The 19,314-nt window shown below is 47.7% G+C and overlaps 1 protein-coding gene across 1 annotated transcript in view; it reads right to left on the bottom strand.

Moving 5' to 3' along the window:
* Nucleotides 1–124: 124 nt before the first annotated feature.
* LOC115196321 (obscurin-like protein 1) overlaps nucleotides 125–19,314 on the bottom strand; it is a 20,356-nt gene continuing 1,166 nt past the window's right edge. The window contains exons 2-25 of the mRNA XM_029757046.1: nucleotides 17,093–18,616; nucleotides 13,509–13,778; nucleotides 13,050–13,310; nucleotides 12,457–12,762; nucleotides 12,055–12,321; nucleotides 11,574–11,849; nucleotides 10,482–10,596; nucleotides 10,023–10,183; nucleotides 9,582–9,854; nucleotides 9,091–9,366; nucleotides 8,572–8,847; nucleotides 8,113–8,388; nucleotides 7,545–7,820; nucleotides 6,787–7,056; nucleotides 6,262–6,528; nucleotides 5,856–6,125; nucleotides 5,330–5,596; nucleotides 4,397–4,663; nucleotides 2,651–2,763; nucleotides 2,322–2,478; nucleotides 1,860–2,021; nucleotides 1,596–1,700; nucleotides 1,153–1,419; nucleotides 125–937 (exon numbers count right to left, since the gene is read on the bottom strand). Of these exons, the coding sequence (XP_029612906.1) occupies nucleotides 660–937; nucleotides 1,153–1,419; nucleotides 1,596–1,700; nucleotides 1,860–2,021; nucleotides 2,322–2,478; nucleotides 2,651–2,763; nucleotides 4,397–4,663; nucleotides 5,330–5,596; nucleotides 5,856–6,125; nucleotides 6,262–6,528; nucleotides 6,787–7,056; nucleotides 7,545–7,820; nucleotides 8,113–8,388; nucleotides 8,572–8,847; nucleotides 9,091–9,366; nucleotides 9,582–9,854; nucleotides 10,023–10,183; nucleotides 10,482–10,596; nucleotides 11,574–11,849; nucleotides 12,055–12,321; nucleotides 12,457–12,762; nucleotides 13,050–13,310; nucleotides 13,509–13,778; nucleotides 17,093–18,497 (6,861 nt within the window). The 5' untranslated portion in view covers nucleotides 18,498–18,616 and the 3' untranslated portion in view covers nucleotides 125–659. The remainder of the gene's footprint in view (nucleotides 938–1,152; nucleotides 1,420–1,595; nucleotides 1,701–1,859; nucleotides 2,022–2,321; nucleotides 2,479–2,650; nucleotides 2,764–4,396; nucleotides 4,664–5,329; nucleotides 5,597–5,855; nucleotides 6,126–6,261; nucleotides 6,529–6,786; nucleotides 7,057–7,544; nucleotides 7,821–8,112; nucleotides 8,389–8,571; nucleotides 8,848–9,090; nucleotides 9,367–9,581; nucleotides 9,855–10,022; nucleotides 10,184–10,481; nucleotides 10,597–11,573; nucleotides 11,850–12,054; nucleotides 12,322–12,456; nucleotides 12,763–13,049; nucleotides 13,311–13,508; nucleotides 13,779–17,092; nucleotides 18,617–19,314) is intronic.

The following is a 19,314-nucleotide window of genomic DNA, read 5'->3' as shown; positions in this document are numbered from 1 at the left end:
ATCCTCAGCAAAACAAACAGCCACGATTTGACATCGAAGCACATTCAAAAGTAACAATATTTTTGTAAGCTCTATCCTAAGATATTGTCTGACGGTTTTATTGGATCAAATCCTTCATTCAAACTATGGATGTCAGTATTTAATGACAGTCGGGAAAATATAACATCTTTATAAACATTTTTTTTTTAACTTAATTATAGAATTAAACTGTTAATTTCCAATCAATATATTTTCAAAATAAATATGTGTAACAGATGTGTACAATTTATTTATATCCATACACAGGCATTCATACCCACCATTATAACACCTTCAGATACCCAAGAGTGTTGCATACCGATTTGACTTGACTGGAATCCACCCTTCTTAACATTTCTCTCCAAGGTTACTTTCTGCCCTTTACAACTGACTGAAGATCAGCTTTGCTCATAACCCCAACCATTGAGTAAAACATCAAAACTGATCCTGAAACAGTTGTTTGGGGCTTAAGTACCACATTTCATCATCACATTCCACTTTTCTGTCTCGCTCATTACATGCAGCTTTACTTGATCAGATAGACCGCATTCTATATAGTACCTTCAAACCCTAAAACAGTCTCAGACATTCGATTCCTGATCATAACAGAATCAACATTTCCCATTCTCTCCCCCTTGCCTCTACTTCCACATCACGTTCAGTTTGGCGCTGCTCTTGGCCTTTCCCATGGCGAAGGTAACCGTCCCGCTCATGTCTGGTCTGGTCTGTTTCAGATTCAGTTTGTGGACGGTTCCGTGGTTCTCTAAGCGGACATCAGGGCTGGACTGGATGGTCTCTCCGTTCAGAGTCCAGACTGGGGGCCTGCTGATGGCCACGGACACCTCACACTGGAAACAGGCCTGGTCAGGAGCTGTCACCGCCACATCCTCCAGCTCTGTCTCTATCACCAGGGACTGGGCTGGAGAGGCAAGGGGATGGAGGGTTAAAAGACATGGGTCACTTTTTCCACAAAAGGTCAGGAACATCATTCTACGTGTGTGAGGGAGAGAGAGAAATGTGAAACGGGTAAGGTGAGAGATTGAGAGGAATAAAGTGACGGAGGGACATGTCGAAAAACAGCAACAATATGTCAATACGGACATATTGTTTTACAAGACACCACAATCCACTCACCTTCCACCAGGAGTTGGGCTGTGGACGTGTGCTCCCCAACCTCTATACTATAGGTACCCTCGTCCTCTACAGTCGCCTCGTGGATGGTCAGTTTATGGTAGCAGCCGTCACTGTGGATCTCTAGCCTATCAGAAGACACCAGCTCTGCCTTGTCTCTGTACCATGTGAGGTCACAGCGCGGCGTGGACACGGTGCAGTCCAGAATCACGCGGTGCTTCTCCAGAGCCGTGCGGTCTCTCAGAGGCTTCACGATGGACACGGGGGCCTCTGTGAAAAAATATGAAAAGTACAGATATTTCAGTGAAGAGAACTGATTTGAGGTCAGATCATGGACACAGGGAGTTCTGTCACCCACAACAGAGGTTTGGGTTTCTGTCTGCTTATAAGAACTGAAGTCAGATCAGCTGGAACATCACACAGAGATAGGTGAGGTAAACACCTACCTTCCACCTCGAGGTAGGCTGTTGATTCTGTCTGTTTGGTCACAAAGCGGATCTCCCCAGAATCCTCAGCTTTAACGTTGCACATGAGAAGGAAGTGTTTGGTCCCTGAAGGAAGAAACACAGACATGGAATGTCAATGTTTTTTCTATTATTTATTTGACCTTTACCAGGTAGGTCAATTAAGAACAAATGATTCACCGCAATCATGAAGTTTAACAGTTTGATGGATTAACTGATTGATTGATTGACTGATGTATCACTAACCCTCTGTGCGTATCTTGATGGTGCTAGTGGGTCGTATCTTGTGTCCATCCTTGTACCACTCCCCAGTCACGTCCTCCATGGACACCTCACACATGAACACAGCATTCTGGTCCTCCTGGACATACAGGTCCTCCAGCCCATGTAGCACCTCCAGTTCAGGCACTGTGGAGGGAGATTGGAAAATTGGTTCAACACATTGGAACATTGGAACCTAGTAACAGTGTGCAAGCGTAACCGTGCCAACAATGGAAGAGCATTAGTCAGGCAGCCATGACCTCTAGGTGGCAGTAATATGCAGTACAAGGTTGGCTGTGTTGGCCTGTTTCAGCCTTCCTGTCACTATAACTGAACACTAGAGGCCAATGAAGAGTACCGTTGGTGAGAGTACTGAGATGTTTTACATGCACTTGAAATGAAGAGTGTTCTGCAGTGATTTGATAAGGAGAGTGTGCAGTATATTACCATAGACCTCCAGGTTACAGGATGTATTGACGTCTCCTACGTCACAGGTGTAGGTGCCTACATCAGAGAGGCTACACTGTAGCAGCTGACAGAACCTCTTCCTCCCCATGGAGTAAATACGGTACTGGGTCTTCCCTGGCTTCAGCTCTGTCCCATTCTACAGTCAACAAGAAAGACAGGGGACCCACATTATTACCGTATTCTCGGGGATAGACAACACACATTTAATGAGATCAAACTGTTTACTTCCTGTCTGTGACTTTTCTACATAACATGGTAATACACTACTGACACAAATACGGCAGGTCTATTGGTTGTATATCTATTACCTTCAGCCACCTGACCTCCACGTTCTGTCTGGACAGCTCACACTCCAATGTGGCAGGAGAGCCCTGCTCCAGTCTCATGTCTACCAGCTTCTTCATGATAGTCACTGGAGTCTCTGGGAAAGAACAACAACATGGAAGAAATGTTAAGAAATGTTCTATCCAGCCACAGCTCTCCAGGATTAAAGACCCCTGTTTTAGATAACTGGATATTCATGATGATGTTCTCAACCCTCTCCCTCCCTCTCTATCTCTGTACCACAAACGCTGTCTCGGCCTCTGAATGATCGGCTATGAAAAGCCAACTGACATTTACTCCTGAGGTGCTGACCTGTTGCACCCTCTACATTACAACCACTGGGATTATTATTTGACCCTGCTGGTCATCTATGAACGTTTGAACATCTTGAAGAATCAAATCAAATCAAAGTGTATTTGTCACGTGCACCGAATACAACAGGTGTAGACCTTACAGTGAAATGCTTACTTACAGGCTCTAACCAATAGTGTGAAAAAAAGGTGTGTGTGTGTGTAGGTAAGTAAAGAAATAAAACAACAGTAAAAAGACATTTGAAAATAAGAGTAGCAAGGCTATATACAGACACCGGTTAGTCAGGCTTATTGAGGTAGTATGTACATGTAGGTATGGTTAAAGTGACTATGCATATATGATGAACAGAGAGTAGCAGTAGCGTAAAAGGAGGGGTTGGCGGGTGGCGGGACACAATGCAGATAGCCTGGTTAGCCAATGTGCGGGAGCACTGGTTGGTCGGGGCAATTGAGGTAGTATGTACATGGATGTATGGTTAAAGTGACTATGCATATAAGATAAACAGAGAGTAGCAGCAGCGTAAAAGAGGGGTTTGGGGGGGGGGGCACACAATGCAAATAGTCCGGGTAACCATTTGGTTACCTGTTCAGGACTCTTATGGCTTGGGGGTAAAAACTGTTGAGAAGCCTTTTTGTCCTAGACTTGGCACTCTGGTACCGCTTGCCATGCGGTAGTAGAGAGAACAGTCTATGACTGGGGTGGCTGGGGGCTTTGACAATTTTTAGGGCCTTCCTCTGACACCGTCTGGTGTAGAGGTCCTGGATGGCAGGCAGCTTAGCCACAGTGATGTACTGGGCCGTACGCACTACCCTCTGAAGTGCCTTGCGGTCGGAGGCCGAGCAATTGCCGTACCAGGCAGTGATGCAACCGGTCAGGATGCTCTCGATGTTGCAGCTGTGAACCTTTTGAGGATCTCAGGACCCATGCCAAATCTTTTTAGTTTCCTGAGGGGGAATAGGCTTTGTCGTGCCCTCTTCACGACTGTCTTGGTGTGTTTGGACCATTCTAGTTTGTTGTTGATGTGGACATCAAGGAATTTGAAGCTCTCAACCTGCTCCACTACAGCCCCGTCGATGAGAATGGGGACGTGCTCGGTGCTCCTTTTCCTGTAGTCCACAATCATCTCCTTAGTCTTGGTTACGATCTGGCCTTAATGGCCATGTACTCTTATAATCTCCACCCGGCACAGCCAGAAGAGGACTGACCACCCCTCAGAGCCTGGTTCCTCTCTAGGTATCTTCCTAGGTTCCTACCTTTCTATGGAGTTTTTCCTAGTCACCGTGCTTCTATATCTGCATTGCTTGCTGTTTGGGGTTTTAGGTTCGGTTTCTGTACAAGCACTTTGTGACATCTGCTGATGTAAAAAGGGCTTTATAAATATTTTTGATTGATTATTAATGATGATGATGATACCTCACCCTTGACAGTGAGCCTGGCAGAGGTCCGGACTCCCTCCGCAGAGAAGACGATGGTACCCGTGTCCTCCAGGGTAAGGTTGGACAGGGTGAGGCCGTGGACCAGCCCGTTGCAGCTCACCCGCCAGTGGTTGCTGGGTTTGACCCGGATGCCGTCCTTCTGCCAGACGCCCTCCACGTCAGTGTGAGACAGCTCCACCTCGAAGGAGGCCGTCTCCCGCTCAAACGTGTCCGTCTCCGCCAGACCCTTACGGATGGCGATCTTACGGGCTGTAGAGGTAGAGACATTGACAGATGGTTAAAAGATAACACACCTAAAGCCAGGAGATATTTTTGCCACAGCATCACTCTATAGTCTCTAGGCTACTATTGTAAGATGACATAACAACATTTCATCCATCTCTCACCCACAGGGCTGTACCCATTGTTATTTCAGTGCCTGACGGCTGGCGACACCATCATGATAGTGAAGGCCAACATTCATTGTAGCTGTTGTTGACAGCTACTATATATAAAGGCACAGTAAATTTAGTTGCAAATAGAATCCAGGACTCAAGCTGTTGTTTTATCAGCTCAGCATAACAGGACACTGCCATAGTGTTGAAGACTTTGGTTCATTACTCTAACTGATGAAATCCTATTCATATCAATAATTATAAACTGGGTGGTTTCGAGTCCTGAATGTTAATTGGCTGACAGCCGTGGTATATCAGACCATATACCATGGGTATGACAAAACATTTATTTTTACTGCTTAGTTACGTTGGTAACCAGTTTATAATAGCAATAAGGCACCTCAGGGGTTTGTGGTAAATGACCAATATTGTTGAAGACTTTGGTCAATATAAATGACCAATATACCACAGCTAAGGGCTGTATCTGCTGAAATCCTATCATTATCAATCAGTATGACATGGTGTTTGGACATTGTCTTACGCTCCACGTTGAGTTTGACCTGCGTGCGGTCGTGCAGGGTTTCACAGCGGTAGGTTCCGCGGTCAGAGAGGTTGAGGTTGCAGATGGTCAGGCTGCGTTTGCGTCCACTCTGGCCCAGGGTGTGTCGGGGTCCTGGCTGGATGACCACGCCCTGCCTCATCCACTGGACCTCGCCCGTGTCCAGACTGACCTCCGTTTCCATGGTAGCGTCTCCGTACTCCTCGGCCATCACCGCCTCCATCTTCTTAGTGAAGGTCACCTGAGCTTCTGGATAACGCCGGAAGGACAAAACATGACTGTTAAAAGGATAGTTCACTAAGAATGCACATTTATATGGTAATCCACTTCCTTAGGCTTTGTTTGAGTTATTTATGTATGTTGACTGAGAACACTTTCTCATTTACAGCAACAACCTTGTGAAAGTCGCCTGCTCCCATCTGACACTCAGGTCAAGCTAAACAAGTGCATCTCACGTATTTGAAAGTATTTGCCATATATATTTGACCCAGGTCTGCTGTGGACTCACCCTGTACTTTGAGGGTGGCTTTAGACACGTTCCCCTCAGCCTCCACTGTGATCTTAGAGGAGTCCAGAATCTGACAGCTCTTGATCACCATGGTGTGACACAGGCCGTTCTGCGTTGCCTGGAAACGGTCACCCATGACGACAAGCTCGCCGTCCATCCCCCACACCAGCTGCACGTCCTCTGGCGACACCACACACTTGAAGGTGGCGTCCTCTCCCTCTAACACCATGGTGTTGTGGAGCTCTGTCAAGAACTCTACCACGCGGGGCACTGGGGGGAGGAGGGGAAAGGGAGAGGAAAGAAAAACGAATGAAGGTCTCGAAGGTTTGTTGATTAATTTAATTAGGGGTATTAATTCTGGGCTGGAACCAAAACCTGCACCCATTTTGAGGGCTGTACTACTTACTCTCGACTCTGAGCCTGGCGGCGGTGCGGTCGTCCTTGGACTCGCAGGCGTACTCCCCCGTGTCCTCCCTGGTCAGCCTGTGGATGGTCAGGCTGCGTTCCACGCCGTCGGCCCGGATGGTGAACCTCCGGCTGGGGACGATCTCCACGCCATCCTTCAGCCACTGGACATCTGCCTTGGGCTTACACACCTCACAGCGTATGGTCACCATGCCGTCCGCATGGGCCACGGTGTCGTGGAGAGGCTTGGCAAACTTCACCCTCATCTCTGAGACCACAAGTGAGAGAGAGCTGTTAAGATTGGTGATACCTTCTATCGCCCTCTGAAACCCCATTCATAGTGCATTCTTTCAACACCACGGTGCTTTACAAGACTTTAGTCATTCACAACAGCATTTTTATGTCACCTTTTCTTATTGGGATTTGGCTTATAGCATCATATTAACCTCTATTGGTTAAAGAAACACAATACTACAGCTACTATATAATTGGATAAAGACAGAATGGGAGCATGGAAGTTAAAAACCTTTGACTAGCAGACTGAAGTGCATCTCGTCTGTGTTGGCGTCTACTGTGTACTCTCCGCTGTCCGACCGTCTCAGCGGGTTAATGGTGAGGAACCGGGTGGCGCCGTCGACCCCCGTGTGGAAGCGGTCCCCTATGACGGGCGTCCAGTCCTTGAGCCAGCGAACGGGAGCGTTCTCCTTAGACACAACCCCCATCAGCGTCACGCTCTCTGCCTCGTAGCCCGTGATGATGTTCACTGCCTGTTTGTCTACGAAGGTGACAGGGGAGTCTGGGAGAGAGAGAGAGAGAGAGAGAGAGAGAGAGAGAGAGAGAGAAAGAAAGAAAAAGAGTAAGAGAGAGAGGGAGAGGGAGAGGGAAGAGAGAAAATAAAGAATGAGAGAAGGTGTAAAAGAAAAGGTTCACACCCTATAGTATATAGTATACTTTAAAGTTAAAGTTTATTCCACTGTAGACATGGCCTCGTTTCGACTACAGATGTAGGATCTTAATTTGATCACTCTTTTGTTGCTGAGAATTTTCCTGCACAAAAGGCTTCTAAAGTGTGTAATTTCCACTTTAAAATGTCAGACTTGATTTACCCTAATGAAAAATGTATCAACTCCTACAAAAAAAATCTATTTAATTATAATCAACGTAATAATTCACATTTCCTGTTTCTGTAGGATTATTTTCCTGCTGTAGCAAACTGGCTCAAATTAACATCCTACATCTATAAGACTGTAAACACCCTTTTGTCCATATAGCCCAGCCAATTACCTTGGATCTTCACCATGGTGACCATCTTGTCATCGATAGCATCACACATGTACTTCCCAGAGTCTGAGGGCAGGATGTCAGAGAGGATGAGTTTCCTCAGCGTGCCGTAGCTCTCGATGTAGGTCCGGTCATCGCTAGTCAGCTGTCTGTCGTTACAGTACCACTGGACAGGGGCATTGGCCCGGGACACCTCACAGGCCAGGATCAGGTCGTCCCCGGCAACCATCTCCTGGTAGTCTGCGTCCTCAGAGTTCCCCAGGATGGTCACTGGAGGCTCTGGAGAAGGAGGAAGAGACTTACATTTTTTGGTTGATTTAAATCAGATGCAGTTTTCATAGGTATTATCAATATGTTACCAGATCCACCTTGCCCTCTGAACGGCTAGGAGGAATTATTTTCACCATAGTGCTTAGTTTTACACCTATCCGATCCTCTAAGATCTCTACAAGTACATAGGGGTAAGGGGTAGGGGGTAGGGGATGAGGGGTAGAGGTATGGGGTAGGTGGTAGGGGGTAAGGGTTAGGAGATAGCAGATAGGACTTGATATGTGATTATGTGATTCTTTACCTTGCACAGTGACATGGAAGGTGATGTTGTCATCTCCGGCATCAAGGAAGTAGTCTCCGCAATCTTCCAGCTCAGCGTTAAGGATCACCAGGGACCGGAACGCCCCTTCTTCCTCCTCACAGAACCTCTCGTCCTCGTTTAACCGGCGGCCATCTTTGTACCACTTAGCGACGGCATTGGCCCTGGAGAGTTCACACTCCAACTCGATGTCATCAGAGGGCAGGGACTTGACCTCTGTCTTGACTTCTGACCTATTCACGATCTTCACTGGGGGCTCTGGAGGGAGAAGGTTCACATTTGGAGAGTCAATTCCATTTGAATTCAGTCAATTTAGGACATGAAATCCTCACTTCTTAATATATTTTTCAATTTTTCAATTAGTATTTTTATAATCTCCTGATTGAATTCAAATGGAATTGTGTGAAAACAAAGTACCATTCACCTCCAACCATCTCTTACCTGACACCTTGACCTGGAAGTCGATGAGGTCATCTGAGGCAAGACAGGTGTATTTCCCAGAGTCCCTCGGGGCGGATGTGCGGATGGTGAGGCGGCGGATGAGTCCGTCGTCAGTGATGGTGACATCACTGCTCTCCTCCACCTCTCCTCCATCCTTCATCCAGATCACCTCAGCGTTGAACCGTGACACCTCGATCTCCAGGACAATGGGGTCTCCAGAGAAACAGTCCATTACGTCAGACATTGTTTCAGAGCGGGCCAGCTTCACAGGAGGCTCTGAGAAGAGGGGATTTATATGGTTCATTTCTATTCTTTGAGCAGAATATTGCAATATGGGAAATTAGCAGACAGCAGAAAGCAATACATCAAAACCACATAATATAGATACCTAAAATCTAACTTATTTATAAGAAATCATAGTGAACAGTTCTATTAATAATATTATGTATGTCCATTCATCTCACATAGTTGACATAGCTAAACCTCTTATGCTGAACAGTCAGTTCACTGACCACATACCTGTAATAGTGACCAGCCATGTGACCGAGTCATCCTCTGTGTCACACACATACTCTCCTGTGTCCTCCACAGTGGTCGTGGGGATGACCAGTGTCCTGTGGGCTCCCTGGACCTCCAGGAAGAAAGAGGCACTCTCCTCCACCTCCAGCCCGTCTCGGTACCACCGTACCTGGGCATCGGGCTGGGAGATCTCACAGCTGAGCTCCAGCCTCTCAGAGGTCAGGCTGGTCAGCTCCAGCTCAGACTCAGTGGGGGAGACGATTCGCACCGGAAGCTCTGAGAAAGGGAGAACAACTTGCATTAAAAGGAAGCGATCAAAATATATATATATATTTAAATAGAAGTTTGGATATGAAATAGTCTGACAAAAGATTAAATTGTGTAATAGTGTAAAAAAGAGGGATTGGTTTGGTAGGAGACCCCAAAAAATGAAACGATTCCACTACGACTCACAACAAATGAACCAGGTATGGAACCTTGGAGTATCTTACCTGTGATGGTGACCTGGAAGAACACAGAGTCTCCATCCGTGTCGCAGACGTACTCTCCGGAATCTTCTGCCGAGCCGCAGAGGACAGTCAGCCTCCTGTACGGTCCCTCGGACGTCAGCTGGACGTTCTCCGTCTCCAGGACCTGAAGGCCGTCCTTAAACCAGTGGACCTTACCGCTGGAGCGGGACAGCTCACACTGCAGCACCACCTGCTCAGAGATATGACCCTCCATAACCACGTCTTCCTTGGGCTCCACGATCATCACTGGAGGCTCTTGATTTCAACAAGGGAAAAGGAGCATATGAACGAGCATATTCTACCACCAGGATAGGAGAATTGAGGTTTGCATCATCATCAAAGTCTTGTCTTTGCTCAACACAATGGAGTCAACTTCACCGGTTACATGACATGAAAACATGTAGGCTAGTGTACAGTACATACCTTTGATGTTGACAGTGAATGAGAGGCTGTTGTCTCCTGATTGACAGCTGTAGGTTCCTGCGTCTGAGGTCTCAGCACAACGGATGATCAGTCTCCTCATGGTGCCCTCTGTTTGTATGGTGATGTTATCACTGGCCTGGACCTCAACCCCATCCTTATACCTGAAGGAAGGTCATGACGGACAGGACAATGAACCTCCAGTATTCTTGATTAGTTGAATCGGGTGTGATGGTGCTTGGCTGGAACAAAAGCCTGAACCCACACTGGCCAACATGGCTCTCGCAATTGTTGAAACTTCGTAATAAGCCTGCTTATATTTTTTACAGTCTGAACATGATCAGATCCCACTAAATGAACGATAGTCTAAGCTGAAATGACTCCAAATCATAAAGGATAATGACATCCAGGATAATGACATCCGGTTTGTGTTTCCTAGCGGTGTGTATGTAAGCTGTGTACCAGGTAGCGTTGGCGTCCTCTCTGGAAACCTCACAGGTGAGCACCACAGGATCCAGCTCCATGGCAGACTTCTGGAGCTCCTCCTCAGGGACCTCACTGAACTGCACAGGGGGACCTGGTGGGGGAGAGAGAGAGGGGGAGAGGGAGATGGTGAGCTACCTGGGGAGGTTGGATGGTCATGGTTAGAGTTAGCGTTTGGTTGTGGTTTGGAGGAGGAGGCTTGCTGGGTTGGAGGGGTTGGAGTGAGTAGTGGAGTGTTTTGTTACAGGGTGATCAAACTAAGCATGCTCTTCCAGAGGTTTGTTCAGATACATATCAGAAAGATCAGGACAGTGAGTGAGAGGAAAGATATTGGGGTGAAAAACAGGTCTGAGAAGACTCAGAGAACATTTTCAGAACAGAAGCCACCACACTGGGTTACAGGACCAAGAGAATCCTGTCAATAACAACAACAACAAAAGATGACTAGCCGGCACAGAGGAAGTACAACACAGTATTAGGATTCCCTCAGAGCAAACACAGAACAACAATCTCTGTTGTTCACCTTTGACCTCCACCTGAAACACACTGACATCATCAGCTGTCCGACACATGTAAACGCCCGAGTGGGAGAAGTCAGGCGATTGGATAATCAGCGTCCTTGTATGCCCATCCCCCTGAAAGTCTACACCAGGCAGGTTGAAGATCTGCTTGTCATCTTTGTACCAGTAGACCTGGGCATACGGATCTGATAGGTCACAGTGGAGAACGGTGGGCTCGCCAGCCTCAGCGGCCTTGGTCCTCTCCTCTTCAGGGAGGTGGGAGAACATGGCTCGCGCAGCTAGGGGTGTTATGGGTGATTGGTTAAGGTGGCAGATATGGGATGCTCAGTTAGCTTGGGTGATCGTCAGCATGAATCAGCGTGAATCAGTATGACATCATGGCTGATGGTTGAATAAATTCATGTGAAATTGTGAATTCAAAGAGATGGTCAAACTTATGAAAAACCTCCAGTATAGAAAGTTGATGTTTATATGGAAAATTGAACATTTCTGGTTGAGAGTGCATGTTAATGATCTCCATGACGACCAAGCATGACATACAGCAACTCACCTTCAACCTCCACGTTGAATTTGATGATATCACCCATCGTCTCGCATGTGTACACGCCAGAGTCGGTGAACTCAGCCGATTGGATAACGATCCTCCTCATGTTGCCTTCTGATTGGATGTTGAGGCCGTCTGTCACCTGTAGCTCCACCCCATCCTTGAACCAGCCCACCCTGGCTGAGGGGTTGGACACCTCACAGTACAGGACCACAGGGTCACCAGTCTCCACCCTCTTGTTACTGTCAGACTCTGACATTGGGCTGAACTTCACCACCGCAGCTGGAATGGAATCATTACCCAAAAAATATGTTCAAGCAGTATTCAGTATTCTAATATCATGCAATTGCATATCATTACAGTACCAACAAGCCTAATGTAAATGTTAAAACAGTCCTTGTTATAAGGCCTCCTCAATACAGATTATCTAGCTTGACAACACTATCATGTTATTTCTCTTTACGCTCCACCGTTCTCCAACACCTACCTTGAACCTGGAGAACCGCTGAGTCTCTGACTCCGTTGGCGATGAAGGTGAGCTCTGCCTCGTGGTCTTCCACCTTGGTGCTGTGGATGACCAGGGAGTGCTGTGTCTTGGCCTGTTGGATAGAGTAGCGTTGGCTGTCCTGTAGCTGGGTGCTGTTCAGGAACCAGGTGCCCGTCACCATCACAGACAGATCGATGGAGAACAGGGCGTCCTCCCCCTCCGTCACCTCACAGCCCTGGAGAGGGGTACTGATCTTGGGGCCTGGCACTGAGAGGTGAGAGTTCAAAACTAGTGACATCCAATGAATTTCCATATAGCTGCAGGGTACACAAATACCATAGTGCATGACAGCCTTTCATCCCTGATCACATCAACATGGTTTCTCTCCAATTCAGCGCTCACCAAGATGGACGACTTTAGGGAACTCCACGTGTCCACTACGACCATACTTATTGATGCAGCAGACGCGGAAGCGGTAATCGCCCTCGCACGGTACGCTGTCGCCCATGACCTCTGCGGAGGTCGCCGTGTCGCAGGTCGCACACCTCAGCCAGTCCTGTGATCCCACCTCCTGTCTCTCCAGGACATAGACGGAGCGCGTGGTGGTCTGGCTGGTGGGGGCCGGCTCCCAGGAGAGGAGCACGCTGTTGGGCCTGTCCACATCCATCTCCACCCCCACTGGACAGATGGGAGGGCTGTGTCTGGCAGCTTTGGAGAAAACCGAAACAGTGGGAAAGGTACAAAGTAGGTGAGCAACGGTTGCCATAATGCTTGTAGTCTGTCATACGTTTGTTAGTCTCTAACAGCTACATTAGGATATGTTCCACAGTATAGCTGGAGTTTTCACCATACTGCGTTCTAGTCCTTTCGGATCTACATGAGTAAATTCCCAAAAAGTTAACTGTAAACTGTGTACATGACGATTAAACTTTGATTTTATTTGGAAAGTCCCTAAGTAAGGGGCCATGGGTCACTTTGGTCAACATCCACCTTACCTTTGACTCTGAGCCGGGAAGAGGTCTTGGATCTTCCCACAACGAAGGTCACGACCCCAGTGTCCCCGTGGCAGACGTTGACGAACACCAGGATGTGGGTTTTACCAAATGACTTGAGGATAGTCTGGTGGCTCTCGCGTAGCTTCAGGCCATCTTTGAACCAGTGGACATCCATGTTCTCCTCCTCTACCTCCACACAGAACACTGCGTTCTCCCCCTCCAACACGTCTAGTTTTCGAGGAAGTTTTTTAACAATTGTGCCTGTGGGTGAGACAGAGAGTTGAGGGTCATGTACTGTATGGCTGTATATCCTGGAGAAAAATCATTGGGTTTATAGAAAATAATTTCAAAACATAAAAAAAACTAGTTCTGATGCTCCAAGATGTCTTTCCTAGACTGTATTAAATGAGTGAATGGTACACTGCCATACTTCTTCCATACTATAAGACGTCTACCTACCTTTGACGGCCAGCTCAGCGATACTCTTCCCTCCATCAGGCATCTCACAGAGATAGACCCCATCGTCGTCCGCTCCTACATCTTGGATAGTGAGCCTGCGCCTGGTTCCTTTCTGCTCTATGCCGTATTTACCTCCTGGCTGCAGTCTCTGGTCCTCCAGGTACCAGGCAGTAGGGATGCCCTCATTAGGTACCTCACACTCCAACACGGCCATGCCTCTCTCTCTCACCTCCACGTCTTGCAGTGACCGCCTGAACCGCACCGCTGGAGCTGCACACGGGTGGAAAGGGAGGTAGATTGGTTTATACACTGTCTGGAGAACATATTGCGCTATGTCTCTGTGTAGTATTTTTTCAGTGCTTTAGGCACATTTTAGGTTGTTTTTACAGTGCTTTATGCACATTTTAGGTTGTCTTTACAGTGCTTTATGCACATTTTAGGTTGTCTTTACAGTGCTTTAGGCACATTTTAGGTTGTTTTTACAGTGCTTTATGCACATTTTAGGTTGTCTTTACAGTGCTTTAGGCACATTTTAGGTTGTTTTTACAGTGCTTTATGCACATTTTAGGTTGTCTTTACAGTGCTTTAGGCACATTTTAGGTTGTTTTTACAGTGCTTTGGGCACATTTTAGGTTGTTTTTACAGTGCTTTATGCACATTTTAGGTTGTTTTTACAGTGCTTTGGGCACATTTTAGGTTGTCTTTACAGTGCTTTATGCATATTTTAGGTTGTTTTTACAGTGCTTTATGCACATTTTAGGTTGTCTTTACAGTGCTTTATGCATATTTTAGGTTGTTTTTACAGTGCTTTATGCACATTTTAGGTTGTCTTTACAGTGCTTTATGCACATTTTAGGTTGTTTTTACAGTGCTTTATGCACATTTTAGGTTGTCTTTACAGTGCTTTATGCACATTTTAGGTTGTTTTTACAGTGCTTTATGCACATTTTAGGTTGTCTTTACAGTGCTTAATGCACATTTTAAGTTGTCTTTACAGTGCTTAATGCACATTTTAGGTTGTTTTTACAGTGCTTTGGGCACATTTTAGGTTGTCTTTACAGTGCTTTATGCATATTTTAGGTTGTTTTTACAGTGCTTTATGCACATTTTAGGTTGTCTTTACAGTGCTTAATGCACATTTTAGGTTGTTTTTACAGTGCTTTATGCGTATTTTAGGTTGTTTTTACAGTGCTTTGGGCACATTTTAGGTTATTCCAGTCATTGGTTGAGTTTTGATCAAGGTATAACACATTTCATGAGCTACGGTATGACTTATGCTATGATTGATTGCAGGATTTCAACAAACAGTAATTTCAACTACATTTCAAGTAAACTTTTAGGGTTATTTCTACCAATCTATCGACATTGCTGTGGACTTTGGCCATGGTCAACATGGTTAAGAACGAAGCAGAAAATCTGTATTCAGGACACATACAGGACACATACCTCAGCTCATTCAGCCTCTAAATATAGGGACACACAGAGGCAGTGGGGTGGGCAGGGGAGACATGCAGGAGGTAGGGAGAGAAGGGAAGCTAGGGGGGAGAGGGGAAGAAGGGAAGCTAGTGGAAAGAGACTGGGGGAGGTAGGGACACACAGAGGCAGTGGGGTGGGCAGGGGAGACATGCAGGAGGTAGGGAGAGAAGGGAAGCTAGGGGGGAGAGGGGAAGAAGGGAAGCTAGGGGAAAGAGACTGGGGGAGGTAGGGACACACAGAGGCAGTGGGGTGGGCAGGGGAGACATGCAGGAGGTAGGGAGAGAAGGGAAGCTAGGGGGGAGAGGGGAAGAAGGGAAGCTAGGGGAAAGAGACTGGGGAGGTAGGGACACACAGAGGCAGTGGGGTGGGCAGGGGAGACATGCAGGAGGTAGGGAGAGAAGGGAAGCTAGGGGGGAGAGGGGAAGAAGGGAAGCTAGGGGAAAGAGACTGGGGAGGTAGGGACACACAGAGGCAGTGGGGTGGGCAGGAGAGACATGCAGGAGGTAGGGAGAGAAGGGAAGCTAGGGGGGAGAGGGGAAGAAGGGAAGCTAGGGGAAAGAGACTGGGGGAACTAGGGACACACAGAGGCAGTGGAGTGGGCAGGAGAGACATGCAGGAGGTAGGGAGAGAAGGGAAGCTAGGGGGGAGAGGGGAAGAAGGGAAGCTAGTGGAAAGAGACTGGGGGAGGTAGGGACACACAGAGGCAGTGGGGTGGGCAGGGGAGACATGCAGGAGGTAGGGAGAGAACGGAAGCTAGGGGGGAGAGGGGAAGAAGGGAAGCTAGGGGAAAGAGACTGGGGAGGTAGGGACACACAGAGGCAGTGGGGTGGGCAGGAGAGACATGCAGGAGGTAGGGAGAGAAGGGAAGCTAGGGGGGAGAGGGGAAGAAGGGAAGCTAGGGGAAAGAGACTGGGGGAGGTAGGGACACACAGAGGCAGTGGGGTGGGCAGGAGAGACATGCAGGAGGTAGGGAGAGAAGGGAAGCTAAGGGGTAAGACACTAGGGGGGTGGTAGGGGGAGGGGCAAGCTAGGGGGAGGGGGGAAGAGACTAAGGAGGAGGAAGAGGGAGGTAGGGGGAGGGGGGAAGAGACTAAGGAGGAGGTAAGGGTAGGAAGAGGGAGGTAGGGTTAGGAAGACCCGTGTTTATCTCGACCTATCAAGACTCTATGGCAATAACTCCCTGGTAGATTAGGGATGTGGATGCCTAGACGAGACGGATACCATTTAATTTACGTAGCCAGCTGACTCAGTGTGCTGTGCTATGGCTGGATCACCCTGGGATTATCCTATAATGATTACTAAACAATTACCAATTACAAGGGTGACTCAACTGAGATCTTTTAGCAATGCATTTCCACAACCTACTGAACTCTCTATAGAGCAATTAGTTGTGACAGCTGAAGATCTAACTCTCTTTCTCTATGGCATTTCTATGAACTAAGAGGTACTGAATGTTCCTGACTAGCATGAGGGTTTGCAACAATGTTATGCCTTCAAAATGATGATGAAATTAGGTAGGTGAGAGCATGCTTTCATCGTTTTAATCAAACCTAATTCCTTCGCATGGCGAAGGAAAGAATGACGGTACAGATATAGGATCTTGATTTTTTGTACTTTTATTTAACTAGGCAAGTCAGTTAAGAACAAATTCTTATTTTCAATGACGGCCTAGGAACAGTGAGTTAATTGCCTTGTTCAGGGGCAGAACGACAGATTTTTACCTTGTCAGCTCAGGGATTTGATCTAGCAACCTTTTGGTTACTGGCCCAACGCTCTAACCACTAGGCTACCTGCAGCCCCAATTTGACCACCCTGTTGCAGGAGAACTTTCCGGCAATACAGGAAATTAAAAACTTGTAGTGTATTTGAGGTTTAAAAAGGCTTCTGAAGTTTGTAATTTCTACTTTGAAATTCAAGACTTGATTTTTCCTTATGAAAAATATATCAACCCCTACAAAAATGTCCATTAATTATAATCCAGTTAATAATTCACATTTCCTGTTGCTGCGGGATTATTTTCCTGCCGTAGCAAACTGGCTTAAATTAAGATCCTACATCTGTAAGAAAGAAATGAAAAGAGAAGTCCTGAAACACTGCTAAAGCCCTACCTTTGACAGTCAGGTAAACAGAGCTGAGGGTGTGTCCCAGAGCGTTGGACGCAGCGCACACGTACAGCCCTGTGTCCTGATGTTTACAGTACATCACTTTGAGCGTGAAGTAACCCTCTCTGTCCTCAAACAGAAGGTGACGCCTCCCAGCCTCTAGGGGCGCTCCGTCTTTCTTCCAGATGATCTCAGGCTTAGGTTTCCCTGTCACGAAGCAGCGGAACTTAGCATGTTTCCCCTCCGACACCGCAAATTTCTTCACATTGGACGAGTTCAGATTGGGCTCGTCCGGCTGTCTGGACAAACCGTGTCTCCCCATCCTGTGCCTTATACTACGAGGTGATATCTGCCCGTTGCAGCACCCATTTGACGTGGACGCCCCGCTCTCCTGCCGTTCCGGGACGAGCTCCACAAGCAGCACTGCGCCCGCCAGAGCCCCTCCTTGATTGTTATGAGCTCTGCAGGTATAGACACCCCCGTCGGGCATCCGCGTCCGGAAGATCTTCAGCTGGAACCAGCCTCCGTCCTGGCTGCTGACGTTGAAGTGGGCGCTCTCGAAGATGTCGCTCAGCTTCTTCCCGTCCTTCTCCCACACCACCTGGGGCAGAGGGTTGCCCGACAGCTTACAGGAGAAGGCTGCGTCCTCGCCTCGGTCCACCCTCAGGGAGAGGGGCTTGATGAGGAAGTGAGGTCTGTCGTCTGACAGCAGGTGCTCCCCTTCATAGCGCTGCTTCTTTTTCTCCCGCTCACTCCCCTCTCCATTTTCCTTCTCTACCTCTCCGCTCTGTTGGTCTACCTCTCCGCTCTGTTGGTCTACCTCTCCGCTCTGTTGGTCTACCTCTCCATTCCTCTGCTCTACCTCCCCATTCTGTTGCCCTCCATACTCCCTGTTCTCTTGCTGTCTATATTCCCCATTCTGTTGCCCTCCATACTCCCTGTTCTCTTGCTGTCTATATTCCCCATTCTGGTTCTGTTGCCCCTCCAACTCGCTGCTCTGTTGCCTTCTAAACTCCCCATTCCATTGCCCCCCTAACTCTCCATTCTCCAGCCTGGTTTGCTGCACCCCATTGACCTCTGTCTGTTTCTGTGTCCCTTGCCGCTCCTGACTGTTCCCCTCCACCTTCAGTGTGGCAGGGGCGCACGTCTCACCCACGCTGTTACTGGCCTTGCAGATATACTGGCCTGCGTCCTCCAGCCTGACCCCAGTGATGTGTAGGAAGTAGGCCTTGCCCTCCTCCGACAGCCTGTAGCGTCCCTCTGACAGGATCTGTACATTCTTCTTCTCCCAGACCACCTCAGGACGAGGGTCGCCGCCGATCTTGCATTGCAGGACGGCGTCCGTGCCACACTGTGCCACCACGGGGCGCGAGTAGCCCAGTACACGGGGGGCACCACCGAATATGTCCATGTTGGCTTCCTGCGTCTGTCTCAATCCCTTCTTCTCACTCTGATGGGCAAAACAAATGGGGTCCGTAGTAGCAGTCTCTTGTAGATTGTGTCACACGGTCGTCTCTACCGCATATCAATCTGCAGAGAAGATATGAGTCATAATACATTAATAATACAGTTACTACATAACTCTCACACAGTATCTAGTGATGTCTTTTATACGTAATTAAGCAATAAGGCCCGAGGGGGTGTGGTATATGGCTAATATACCACAGCTAAGGGCTGTTCTTTAAGCACGACGCAACGCGGAGTGCCTGGACACAGCCCTTAGCCGTGGTATATTGGCCATATATCACAAACCCCCGAGGTGCCTTATTGCTATTATAAACTGGTTACCAACGTAATTACAGCAGTAAAAATAAATGTTTTGTCATACTCGTGGTATAAGGTCTGATATACCACGGCTGTCAGCCAGGGCTAGAACCACCCAGTGTATAATGCCTTATATACAGCCCATCAGCTTTGTCTTGGAAGAAATACTACAGCCTTTCACTCTGAATGTTCTGCATCTAGTGGACAATGTATTCACTGCTTTATGATAACAGAAGGACATTGAATACAGCCCCAAGCTGAAGGACAGTGCTTTCTCCTCAGTCTAGTGGTGTTGACCCAGTAAAACAACCCATGATAATGTCTCTGAGAGTATGGTGGAGTTTTGAATTGACAGTAAAGTAGCATCTCAGTCAGAACCGAACAGACCACAGCCCTCCCAGCTGCTGCTGTAGCTCAGCCAGAGGAGTATTTCAAGTAGTCTGTCCAAATAAAGACCCTGCCTG

The sequence above is a fragment of the Salmo trutta genome, chromosome 6 (genome assembly GCF_901001165.1).
Source record: "Salmo trutta chromosome 6, fSalTru1.1, whole genome shotgun sequence".
NCBI lineage: Eukaryota > Metazoa > Chordata > Actinopteri > Salmoniformes > Salmonidae > Salmo > Salmo trutta.
Note: the sequence above shows the minus strand (reverse complement) of the source record. Positions and strands in the feature narration are given on the sequence as shown.